Source organism: Labrus mixtus, chromosome 11, assembly GCF_963584025.1.
Source record: "Labrus mixtus chromosome 11, fLabMix1.1, whole genome shotgun sequence".
NCBI classification, from domain to species: domain Eukaryota; kingdom Metazoa; phylum Chordata; class Actinopteri; order Labriformes; family Labridae; genus Labrus; species Labrus mixtus.
In genome coordinates this window covers 1,685,194-1,698,411 of record NC_083622.1, presented here as the reverse complement: position 1 = coordinate 1,698,411, position 13,218 = coordinate 1,685,194, and the positions used below count along the sequence as shown (strand labels likewise).

The following is a 13,218-nucleotide window of genomic DNA, read 5'->3' as shown; positions in this document are numbered from 1 at the left end:
TATGTGTGTGACAATTTTATTGCCACGCTAGTCTTTGCGGTGTGTCCAACTCTGTCGCTACCCGTCGGACACTTTCTGCCTTCTTTTGGACGATTCGACATGTTGAATCTACGTCAGTTGGTGTTGTCACGGTTGGTGAGAGCAATCACTCTGATTGGCTGTTCAGCTAAGCGAATCAGTGCACGAGAAGAAAAAACGGAAGAGACAAAAGCAAAGTCTTTTTATCAGATATTATTCTCGATTAGAAGTACGTATATTACGAGTGGTGAGCGACAGCGGTGTGAAAATGCTCTTCTCGCATCATAATAACGGTTTATATATCCGCGTTCTTCTCCGTCCTCGCCCTCTTCTGGTCTCGCCTTTTTAGAATGACGATTACAGACTATCGCCCCCTGCTGGCATGGAGAGTTATCTCCTCTCAAGCATGCAAAAACGTACGTAGTGGTTGGCCATCGACTGTAGTCTTTGCGTTGCGTTCAAGTGCAACTTTTTGGCCGAGAAAAAAAGTCAACATCGTCGCCCTCGTTCTTTGCCGTCTGCTGGGTGTGTCAGGACCTTTAGGACCTCTAACGCCAAGCCCCAATTATGGTATCATCTCTGTAGCTGTCCAAACACGATAATGAAAGCATCAATGAGGCACTGCATGATCGTTGATGAACACCACATGCTGTAGTTTCATGACTCATCCCCACATTCACTGTCATACTGCTTCAAATACACACCAGAGGCCTGCACAGGTTGTCATTTTCATAACATTTTACAAAAACACACACAACTTCACATCATTACAGCACCTGCACTGTGCACTCTAATCATCCTATTTGATATAGTGGAGTTGGCTAAATCCCTGAGACAGGATATAATGGCCCGTAATTGATAAGAGACTTGAAATGTCAGCCCGATGCACACACAAAACTGATAGATTATAGCACTTTATTGGCAGTCTCCGGTGGCCAAACAGGTCTTTGAATTACTGCTACTGAGTCATTACCTGGAACCAATCAATTCCCTCTGTTTACATCTCAAGTGCTCAGCCATTCCTTCCCCGCCTGATTATAATTGTCACAATCCGAGGCACCGCGGCTCGCAAGCCTCCGACGGGGAATACATTTACAATTCTAAGCAGTTATGAAATTGGAAATGTGCTCACACACACACACACACACACAGAGGCATGCCAGACCGGAGGCGGATCTTCCAATCACAGACACGTAAATACCTTTCCTGGAGGCTTCGAAGCTGTCATAGATGTTTATCCTCTGGATGTCGTAGGTGAGCGTGGTGTTTGGCAGTAAGGTTCTGTTCCTGTTGATTGTGTTTAAAGCAAATTTAAAGGCTAGTTCCTCGGCGCCTGACGGGCCACTCTCGACGGACTCGAAAATCCCACCTGTGAAAGACAAGACACACAACTGGTTAGAGATTCATCAGGGTTGAATCATTTCAAGTCGTGATGATTCACAGATTGAGCAACACACTTAGAATTAGAAGAAATCACATCTTTTATATTCTGTTCAACAGAGAAGAGAGCAAACTGTCTTTCTGCTCTTTTATTACTGTTGACAAAAAGAGAATCAATGAAGCCATTTCAAGTGGAAAAAAGAACATTTATTAAAATTGCTTCAGAGTGAATAATAGTCACACAAGGACGAGTAAACAGTGTTATTCAAGGTGCTGACAGTAGTAAAATTACTACTTTATATCTTAAAAGAAATCTGCATATGAATGCCAAACCTGCAGACAAGTGCTACAGTGTTGGAAACAAATTAGTCATGATGTCACATGTTTGAGCGAGCGTTGGTTGTACTCAATGATAACCGTCATTGTTCAGGAAAAGATGCAGAACACGTTGGCAAATATGGAGTCACCATACTATTTATATATCACTATGAACAGAAATCTTTATGAATTTAGAAAACCATCCAGTTCTAGTCATCGTTTCTGTACTCCAAGTCCACTCTTGGTCTCCAGTTGTTTGTCAGATTGCACAAAAAGCACTCTGGAGTAGGGATGTGAGCAATAAGTCCACTAAATGGTTAAACATCATTATTCTCGCAAGCTGGTACCAGAACTTCAAGACTTTTTTTTAATGTTGGCCAAAGATGCCGGTCAAATGTTATGCTCAACCGAAACCTATCCACCCGTTACTGGACTGACTGTAGCTCTTGTTAATAGGCCTGCCCTCCCTGCTCTACTACCTGGATGTAAACAAGCACAGTGCAGTCTGGCAGGATTGTAGTCTGTAAAATGTAGACGAAAATGTGTGTAGGCCAGTTAAACTGGCAGATTGATGGGAGCGATGTGTAACCACATTAAGAAAAGAAATGTGGACGAGAGGACAGAAGGCTAGCAGCGTACTGCTAACATTAGCCACACTCGGCAAAATAATTAGCTTTGTTTACCAGAAGACAATTTAAATAAACTGTGCTTAATTTTGACTGTTCTATTCATCAGTGTTTTGGAATATCAACTCAGCTCGGTTCAAACAAGAAGCAACGCCCAAGGCTCTACTCCATAGTCATTGTGTTAACCAGTTTTTAGTTTTTCACTGCCTCTTCATCTATCTTCACTAACCCGATGACCAATAACAGTCCAGTAAATTAATCCCCCAACCTCCTCCACAGCTTCCAAATCTTCTATTAGCATCAGCCCAATTTCCACATCTCCTTGCTTGATTCCTGGATGTTGTGTGATCATTGGCTAATGTTGGCAAGCAATTGATGAAGACACTTCAAGTGTATGAAAGAACATATTGGCTAAGCTAGGCTAGCAGCAGAAATAGTGGACATATCCTTAAGGTTAAGAAAATAAAGCCTATGAGGAAGTACCTAATCTTTGCAATTTTTCTAACAGACAACAACACTGCAAAAACAAATCCAACTGTTTGTCAGTCTTTTACAAAATGAGCCTCCTTCTAATTTGATTTAATACCTCGGTAAACATTTTCCTAATAAGTCTCACTACCTAGTTTCCAGTCTTCATCAATACAGCACGATGTTCATTTAGTAAATGATGGTCCCGTTTAGAGTTAAAGAGACCATAAAGCAGGGGAGGATTTAGAGCAGGGCTACCTGTGATTGACAAGTTGAGTGCCAGTCATTACTGCCTGCTCTTAGACCGGACTTCTTTCTGCAGGTTGATATGAAGTTAGTCCTCCAGAGTCAGTGATTAGACCCGGGTCCCTTGGAACCGTCTGCCTTTCTTTGTAAAGGTTTGATCTACCAAACAACTGTGATATCCAGGTATAGCAAACCGTTGCTATGTATAATTGGCCAATCAAAATCAAGTATTCAACACAGCTGTGTAACAACTCAAAGATGTTCTGCTGAGAAGAGGCACCACTCTCTCTCTCTCTCCTATTGATCCATTGATTCTCAGTTATAAGTGCTACCTACCACTTCTGTGATTGGTTCACATTTCAGAGGGAAACCAAGTGGAAGTAATGATGTTTACTGGTTTGCACAAAGAGCTGGGCTCCAGTTCAATAATATGATGAGTGTTTAAGTCTGACGAAACTGTTGCGTTAAAGACAAAAACTCAATGATTCTTTCCTCTCTACGTTCATGTCTGCTGTATATTATTGTAGCATGTACCGTCTGAAGCCACAAACTGGGTACAAACTTGTATTTTTCATTAAAACTTTTTTTAAAGAACATGTTCATTAAGTACCACAGTAATTAAAATTGGATAAGTTTTAATATGACACGCCTCTCTAAAACGTTTAATGACAACGCCACAGGCCTGGAAAATAAATTGGGTAAAATTCAAGCAGAAAAAAAGCCTTAAAGAGTTGAAATGTTGGTTTTGTGTGCCAATAGCTGCAATCTGAAGATATACACTAATAGAAGCCTGTTTAAACATTTCACAGCTGAGTTAGTTCGTGTTAGATTCTGGGCACATTTTGACAAATATTCAGCTGTGTTTCACTCAACAGAGGTCTTAGTTTACTCAGAGAGTCTTATTTTCCTCACAGTAATATCTATACCTCATTCAACTGTATTTACTAACCCGCTCACAAAGGTCCAACACCCTACACCTGCTGCCCATCCCACAGACTCATTTACACTGTGATCATTAGAGGCCAAAGCGCCGACCCTCTGGAACTCACTGCCCATGTTGTTACGTTCTTCTGACTCTGTTGAGTCCTTCAAAAATCAGTTAAAAACCTTAATGTTTAGACCTGTGGGTGATCATGTCCACCAAGTCTACTTTCTGTGATCTATGTTTAACTGCTAATTATTGTTCCTGGTCATAGCCGGACTACCTCTTTGTTCTGTTTTCATTTCTGTACTGTGTTTATGTAAAAGTACTTTGTGACCTTCTGTCTGTGAAAAGTGGGATATAAATGGGGAACGCAACATAAGGGTGTGGTCCTCGCCGCAGTGGCCGAGGGTTCAAGTCCGGCCTCAGCCCTTTGCTTCTCGTCATTCCCCGCCCGCTCTCCTCCCATTTCCTTCCACTTTTTGGCTTTCCTATCCATTAAAATCCAAAAATGGTGCACAAAAAATCTTTGAAAAAAAGCGCTATATAAATAAAGCTTATTTATAATAGACACCTCTCCAACTTACTTTCATTTCCATAACTTCCACCATTACAAAAGGGACGTTTGTACCTTGCCATTGCAGAAAAAATAACTGAAACTAAAGGTGATGAAGAACTTTCCAACAGTCTCAGTCGGTAATTCAATCAAACAAAGTATTTTCAAATGTTCACAGCAACATTTCTCCCAACATGTTAACTTGGTTTTGGGACCATTTTTACAGCTCAATGGTAAAATATGCCCAAGAACACGACTCGCTTTACTCAGAAGGTCAATACAAGGACACAAATCCAGGCAGGTAAACACACTTACAAGGCTGAGACAAAATCCAGAAATCCAGACTAGGTCAAAAGGCCAATACATTTATTATGCAACATTAGAAAGCTGCAGAGTCCCTCTGCACCTTTAAGAAAAAGCTAAAGACCCAGCTCTTTCATGAATACCTACTAACTTAATGATGATGGTCTCCATATTATTGATGATGATGATGGTAATGACGATGGTTTCTGTTTGATAACGACGACTTATAAGATGGTTTCTATACTGATTAGAGCTCTCAAGAACTGCCCTCAATGTTGTGCTTTGCCTCTGGTCACTTCCTGTCAGCACCTGTGTGTCCAATCAGACTCAAAGCTGATCGTTTGCTCTTACTGACATTGTTCCCTTTTTTCTAGATCCTTGCTTGTGTTGTACTTACTCTCTGATGTACGTCGCTTTGGATAAAAGCATCTAAGTGAATTTTAGAATTGTAGAAAGCTAAGGCAATGCACGGAGACAATCTGTCAGAGGGCAAGTGAAAATGAAATGGTTAAATGTGCTGGGAGCTTATCAAGCTACGGGGAATTGGTGTGTGAGGTGAATGAGCAGGTGGGAGTATATAACAAAAAAACATATAGAAGACACCAAAGGAAGCATTACACAGACATTGTTAACAACAAAAATCAGTCGCCTCATTTCTCTTACTTCCTCCCTTCTTGTCCGTTATGGTGCCTTCTATCCTAAATAATTAAATCATGCACCCTCTTGTTAGGCCTTTAAAAAACCATAATGTTCAAGTCAAACTAAATGTGGCAAATGCAGCATGTGTAGTTTTCTACTCTCTTATTAAATCATGTTTCTGCCTAATATTAAATGGATTACTTCACATGCAATCAACACTGAACATGTCCATGAACGACCACTGCTGATTGTGAGTAACAACCAGCAGCAGGAAGCAGGAAGCAAGGAGGGTTCAACATGAATGTGAAGCACTATAAAGCGCTGTGGAAGTGTGTTTAAGAGTGTGGGTCTCCACATACAGCCCTCCAGTGGATTCTTCTGACAGCCTGCAGATGAATGGACACAGAGGAGGCCTGGGGAGTTTGGGTTGGGGGGGGGGGGTGGGTTGGGGTTGACTTCTGAGATCAATGTACTCTGATTGGCCGGCGAATCAATCAATCAAGCCCTTTGGGAGCAGTGGAGAGCAGGCGGTGAGAGATTGGAGTGTTTTGTTTGGGTTGAGCCCTCTGGCCTGGCCCTGCTGGCTCAGTGTCACTCACAGCTGCCTTTTATTTACTCCCAAGTACAAGCTCTCCACTGTAGGAGCCTGTTCCAGTCCAGACTTAATCCATACACACATCTGCACGAGTACTGCAGCTCCCTCCTGTCACCAGCGATTACCACTGATTCTGATCAATGACTCCCAAACAGTCATGTCACCGCTGGACTCTTTGGAGATGCTCTTTTTCCAGGTTGCACTTATTTTGTCTGTGTGCTGCAGCTGAAGTCTCTGACAATTTGTCAACCGATAATATACGTTTTTAAAAGTTGAGAGGTAGTTTGAAGCCTTCTCTTTGTGTTGATCTTTGGTGACCCCGGTGGACAAAGTGGTGTTTTATCACAATCATTGACTAAAGTGGCAGCGAATGACGGCCAAGTTGTAATGGACGGTGGCGCGCATGGACTATGTGGAAATTGGCAGTCAGGGTGACGCAAAACATACTAAAACAATGATGCAGCGCACACGGATGCAGTGGGCTCTTGGATCAACAATGGCAGGAAGAGAACTGAATGATTGCCGGGTGTCTTCCCCCTGTGGTTGCTTTGTGGAATGACTCTCCTAATTGTTCTTATTTAATATCACAGCTTAACCCACACCAGTATCTGAGTGGCGTTCAGAAATCGTTTTTTCAGTTTTTTGGGGGAATTTGGATTAAAACTCATTTGTAATATTTTTTAGATTTGTACATAAAACCCCTAAATTACATCGTTAAGAGGACTGTTGTGGATTTGGCTTTCCAGCAGGTTTTAAAAGCAAACAGCAGCAGCACTGTTGAGAAGTTTCCACTTTCCCTTAGTATTCATCTCATGGGAGAGCCCTATTTTGCATGCCATAATGAGTTTGAAGGAATTAATAAGCATCAGTTAAGCGGGATGTACTATAATTGGAAAGCTGAGCGTTTTGGAAAAGGCTCGTTCACACACGAGGAGAGCTGCCTTCCTGCTGAGAGTCTGCAAGGTTCCATTGAAAGGGAACCTGGCCCGTGAACGTGGAGATGAATCACCGCGGAGAGGTGAAGCCGTGGTACAGAGGTGACTGTCTAAGTAGGAAAAGTTTGAATCTGAATACACACAGAGTCTAATGAGAAAGTTGCCGGCTTGTGTGCATGAACACGGGGATATGGAAATGAAGCCGAACAGGTGAGATGAGGATAGACGGAGAAAATCCTCCAATGTTCTCATCTAAATAAGATTTAGTCTGGGGTTAGGATTTGGGATTAAACTGATTTTTTTTTTATTCCAAACTCCTCTTTTAGAATTTTTATACCAAAACTTTTTCTCTCTCCTTCCAATCATACGACCAATTCACACCATTCCTTATTTTAAAGGAAGAATGTGCAACATTTTACACATAAATATACAGTATATTCTATATATGAGTGAGAAGCTCGAGTCCCGCTGGCTGTGTTGTTGTCAGAGCCGTGTTTACATGGGTTGGGTTAGTGTATATAAAAGCTGTTAGAATATAGAATAGAATAGATTTACTTTATTGATCCCAAACTGGGAAATTGTGGCGTCACAGCAGCAGGTTGTCCAAACACACAATATGAGCAAAACACACAATATAATATTAAATACAAAGTAAATAAGCACTAAAAATATCAAAACTAAGAATGTGAATATATACAACCAGGATTTAACTTAGCATTAATAGTCTTAAATATGAAAATATTAAATACAACATACTTTGCTGGAGATAAATGTAAATGTGTTACATGCAATGTGAAGCTACGAGCTAACTAAAGAGTGCTACCATTAGCATGCTAACACAACAACGCAGCTCGAGACGAGGACAACTGCCTCAAAACAAAGACACGAGCTAATGGGCTGCGCCTCTTGGCAGAAAAAGATGGACGACAAAGAAAGGAGATACAGCTTCAATAAAGTCTGGGAATGTAGTCACTCCTGGGTGAAGCTGGTGGAGGGCGACTCTCAGGGTGTTTGTTTTGTCATTATCGCGCATTAGGAAGAAAAGAGACTTGAAGCTACAAACTGAAGGTAAGAATCACGAGAAACATCTGGCTCATATTGAGAAATGTCGATCTATGGATACAATCCTGCAGAAACAAAAAGAGGATTGCAACAGATAAAGTAACATATTAATATAATATTAATATAACCACCCTGTGCAGCATTCACAGTCATACAGGTCTGCATACGGTGGCTCCGCTCATTATTACAGACTCAGATATTGTGTTACGGGCAGTTCTTTGGGTTTTCATTTCTTTATTTCTGCCGTTTATAAAAGGGCTGGTTGTGAACAGGAGGTGTGTTTTCAAGTTTTCTTGTTTGGGTGGAAACTACAAATCCCAGTGCTGACGGCTCCTGGAGAGGAAGACAACGTCATTTCCTCCCAACTGTTGATGAGAGGCAGCCGATTGGGCATTTGGACACACCTGTGCAGAAGACGAAGATACAGTCTACAACCAGCGCGACGCACTCTCCTCTCGCTTCTTCACAAAACTCCGAAATCATTCAAAAATCTGAACTCAAAGGAAGAGTGAACGGGCTGGCGGCTCAAGGAAGCTGACGACACGGTAACAAGACGCCTTCAATCAAGTAAGCACGGCTGTCTAGCTTCCACTCACCTCTAATTTATTAACCAGCTCTTCAGCTCATTTCCCTTGTTTTTATGTTTTGTTTTGGTTGTGGCGTAACAATTGCATGACAAAAACTCCTGTGGAAGTACAAAAGCAGTGGCCACAGTTACAGATGTACCTTGTACCTGACTCTGTGGTGATATGCACAACCTGCAACCAGCATTACGGTAACACATCCCTTGTTGTCCTGAACAAACGTACTCTTTGTCCCACATTTGGTCTGTTGGCACCCGGTCACCCTATTCTCCTGTGGCTCTAATTCATTTGTTCTTTTCAAAAACACAATAAGAAACAGAGGCAAAAGAATGACCTGTCAGCATTGAGTGACAAAGTAATTAATAGTTGAGATGGTAAAATAAAGCAGCTGTGAGATATGACCTCTGGGGTGTGCAGGGGGGTGAAGTAAAATATGAGGAAACCACAGAAGAGAACTACAACTTAAAAAGCCCAAACAACAAGACATATGCAATATCATTTATTATTTTAATAATCATGCTAAAAATGCAGATTTGGACCAGCCCCCCCTTCCCTTCAGATTTCTATTTTCCAAACTCAACTTGTTGTTGATTGAATTGCTGCTAAACTTGTGTTTTCCTTTGATCGTCTGAAGGTAAGTCTTACAGGCACGCTGCCCGACCCCCGCCGTGTGAGAGCGGTGATCAGTCAGGGGAGAAATCCATCAGCACTTCATCAATCTAATCAAAGGACAGAGGACACACGCTGACCACAGCCTCGCCTCCTTCTTTTACTCATCTGAGGGTCTGTTGAAGCGGAACGATCCCTACGGGCTCTCTGAAAATTAAACATATATACGATCAAAAAACATCGCCTCCATGATTGATCAGAGGGAGTACTTAAGCCATAAGCCACTCGGGGACGAGCGTCTCCCTGAATTTAAAAAAACGCAAAGAGGTGGTGTTAGGGAACGACGCCAACGGGAGGAAAACACTCAGCAGCTCAGAAGTCACAATGAGTGACAGCTCGAGTAACTTACAGCCGCTATAAAAACACACGAGGCTCATCAATGTAGAGATGAAAAATGGAGACAAAAAGCTTGTTGCAGTGCAAACAGACGTCTCGTCTCGCCTCGCCTCCTTAGACACGCCCACTCACTAACCACAGACACCTTCTCACATCTGAAGACAATGTGTCAGCCAATCACAGAGGGTTTAGTCACAGAACAAGATTTTGCAAAGACCGGGGGTCTCTCAGGGGTCACAACCTGTAAGTCTACAACAACATTCATTTTGAGACTATTTCCCATCATGCACCTGGTGAAAACTTACAACTACAACTTTTGAGTGGAAAACTGAAAAAAGGGGAGAAACTGGTGGAGTTGAGGAGTCATGTCTTCCCCTCTGAACCGAAGACGATCAAACTAGAGGAAGTACAATTCTTACCAGGAGGAATCATTACCTGTCTGTATGCTATAGCTAGTTGTTAGCTAACTGTAGCATACTCACCAGGGGGTATCGAAGAACCGCACAGTCCTTTCCCTCCCTGCTATGTTTACTAGTTTGCAGCTTCCTTCTTCTTCTCCTTCTTCTTCTTTTTTGGTTTTATGGCGGTTGGCATCCAAGAAGTTGCATTACCGCCAACTACTGGTATTTACAGTGTACACCAGGTGATCCCTCTTTTTTTTTACTTGTCCTACCCTATGTGACCCAGACACATTTGCCTGAGTTTGTACAGCTCCTTCCCTCAATGTGATGTCCACTTCCTCCCCTGTGATATCGTCAATGTGCAAAAACCTCCTGGCAGCGTCCGACACCATTTCAATACGTTCCGATTTACCCTGTTTATCTGCAGCACAATTTATGACCACTGAAATGAATGCTAGAAAACGTTTCTTGTCAGGTTCCAGGTTTTTCTTGTTCCCCTTCCTTTTGACGTACAGCGACAACTCCCTCCGTTCTTTCCATTTTTTTTGACAACATCAGTTCTAATCCTGGTCACTTTTTCTTCCTTGATTTGTTTCGGACATTGTGCAGCCCCAGTGTTCCCCTTGCAGTGTAAACATACAGCCTGTTCTTTCTGTATGTTACAGTCGTCATTACAGTCGCTTCCGCCACATTTCCCACAGACCAGGAGAACCACACAGTCCCTAACCTCCACACCATGTTTACTAGTTTGCAGCTTCCTGTTTGGTGCTGGAGAGACCGCTCCTATTGGTTGCTGAAAATGGTCACGTCATTGAACAACACAATTTGCATAAGCCAAGACTGAAGTCCTGCGAGAACATTAAACATGTGTGATGTTTGATTAGATAAAGACCGTCTTAAAACAGCTCAGACTGAGTTTTTATGACCGCCTTCCACCAAATGACCATGATCATGTGAGCGTGCCAAAACTCTAACAAAACTCCCAGGATTTTTTTCTCTCTTTGGAAATTTGTGTTTTACTTTGACATCGCTTAAAACGTTGCGAGGTGTTAGGCCAACACTAGGAAGATTTCCGGGGCAGAGTGTCCTGATGGCTGCATGGTGGTGCAGTGGTCACTGTTACCTCACAGCGTGGAGGTTCCTGGTTCGAATTTGCATGTTCTCCCCGTGCATGCATGGGTTCTCTCCATGTTACATGCTCGTCAGGTTAACTTGCTGACTCTAAATCGACCGTAGGTGTGGCTGGTTGTCTGTCTCTGTATGTCAGCCCTGTGATTGGGTGTAACCCCGCCTCTCGCCCAATGACAGCTGGGAATCAGCTCCAGCCCCGCCGCGACCCCGAGCGGGAAAGGCGGTAAAGATAATGGATGGAAAGTATCCTGATATTTGTTTGAAGAGTGCACATGTGCAAATATCTTTAGATCAGTTTTCCTCATATGTCACAGAAAATAAACACATGGTGAATCAGAGTTGAAAGGATTCCCTCTGATGGAAGTGGACCGGTTTGACGCTCAGCTCTGATTGATGCGATGTCAGAGCAGCTTTTCAAACTTCAAGTGGCTGTGGGAAAAACTCATTTAGTCTTAGAGAAACAGTGACAACAGACGCTCATGTGTCTCAATTTACCTGACAGCTGCAAAACAGCCTCGGGTTTAATTTCTAGTTCCATCATATTTGTGTTGATGTTAACATTACTTCAACTTGAACCGCACGTCTATCTTAGCCTTTTTTCAAAATCAGTCAGGAATCTCGGGGGAAGATTTCAAAGAATTTAAGAATATAAGTGAGATGTGTCAACAAAAACGATTCGTCTCTTTTGTCTTTTAAAGCGGCGATGATGCTGCACGGCTGCTTCACAAGTGTTTGTAACGTGCAGAAAGCAACATAACAAAAGGGGATCCAGGGATCAAAGACACAAAGAGACACTGTTGAGACTCATCCAGTCCCTGCCCTGTCTGTGTGGACATGTGTCCCATAAACATACAACCATGTCTAAGTAAGGTCATACATCAATCCCACTCCCCTCCCCAAACCTCCTTGATCATTCCCCCCCTCCCCCCCCCTCCCTCCTCCCTCAGATGTCATAACTCACTTCAGTGTGATGGTTACAACACCAGAGAAACAATCCAGGCTTCTCATCATTGCATTAGCAGAAATCTGTACTTCCTCTTTAGGAGCATCGAGAAAGTAAAACTCAGCATGTGGCCCAGCGGAGGGGATCAAACCAAGTGATCTGTTCAGGTGTGAGCTGATTAGATCTCACCTTGGCTTTGATGATGAATTTCTTTCCCTTCACCTCCATCCAACACGACCGGATTATTGACCCAGCCACATCAAAAATACAAGTTCTGACGATGACTCAGCTGTCCTTATTGAATGAAGTAGTGTCCTTATTGAATGAAGTAGTGTCCTTATTGAATGAAGTAGTGTCCTTATTGAATGAAGTAGTGTCCTTATTGAAGGAAGTAGTGTCCTTATTGAAGGAAGTAGTATCCTTATTGAAGGAAGTAGTGTCCTTATTGAAGGAAGTAGTGTCCTTATTGAATGAAGTAGTGTCCTTATTGAAGGAAGTAGTGTCCTTATTGAAGGAAGTAGTGTCCTTATTGAAGGAAGTAGTATCCTTATTGAAGGAAGTAGTGTCCTTATTGAAGGAAGTAGTGTCCTTATTGAAGGAAGTAGTGTCCTTATTGAATGAAGTAGTGTCCTTATTGAAGGAAGTAGTATCCTTATTGAAGGAAGTAGTGTCCTTATTACTGTATGAGAGTCCCAAGTTCCCAAAACCTGAAGTTTATTTTAACATCTCTGATTTTCTACGGTTGTCAGGTGTAATAAAAATGCGTCATTTTGAAAAAAAATTGGAAATGAACAAGCCTGTGCTGAAGCTCCTCAGAGTTGAATGGTGGCCGCTACTTTTTGAAAACTCATTCATTCATTCATTCCTTCAAACTTTTATTTATTCTCGAAAGGACACTGAGGTTTCTCTGAGATTTCCAACGCCGTCGAGATTACAAGCACAATAAAAAAAAAGTAAAAACAAACACTTCAAATCGATTACAAAAAGCACTGAGATCCATTAAAGATATTTACACTTCCAAACAAAGTGCCTATAAACAAACTTTTAAACTCTGCAAGAGAGGGAAGAACTCCAATCTTTAGAGTT

The 13,218-nt window shown here is 42.2% G+C and overlaps 1 protein-coding gene across 2 annotated transcripts in view; it reads right to left on the bottom strand.

Annotated features, from left to right (window-relative positions):
- grik2 (glutamate receptor, ionotropic, kainate 2) overlaps positions 1-13,218 on the bottom strand; it is a 254,379-nt gene that overhangs the window by 156,115 nt on the left and 85,046 nt on the right. For both annotated transcript variants that reach the window (XM_061049540.1, XM_061049541.1), the window contains exon 3: positions 1,220-1,387. In XM_061049540.1, the coding sequence (XP_060905523.1) occupies positions 1,220-1,387 (168 nt within the window). The remainder of the gene's footprint in view (positions 1-1,219; positions 1,388-13,218) is intronic.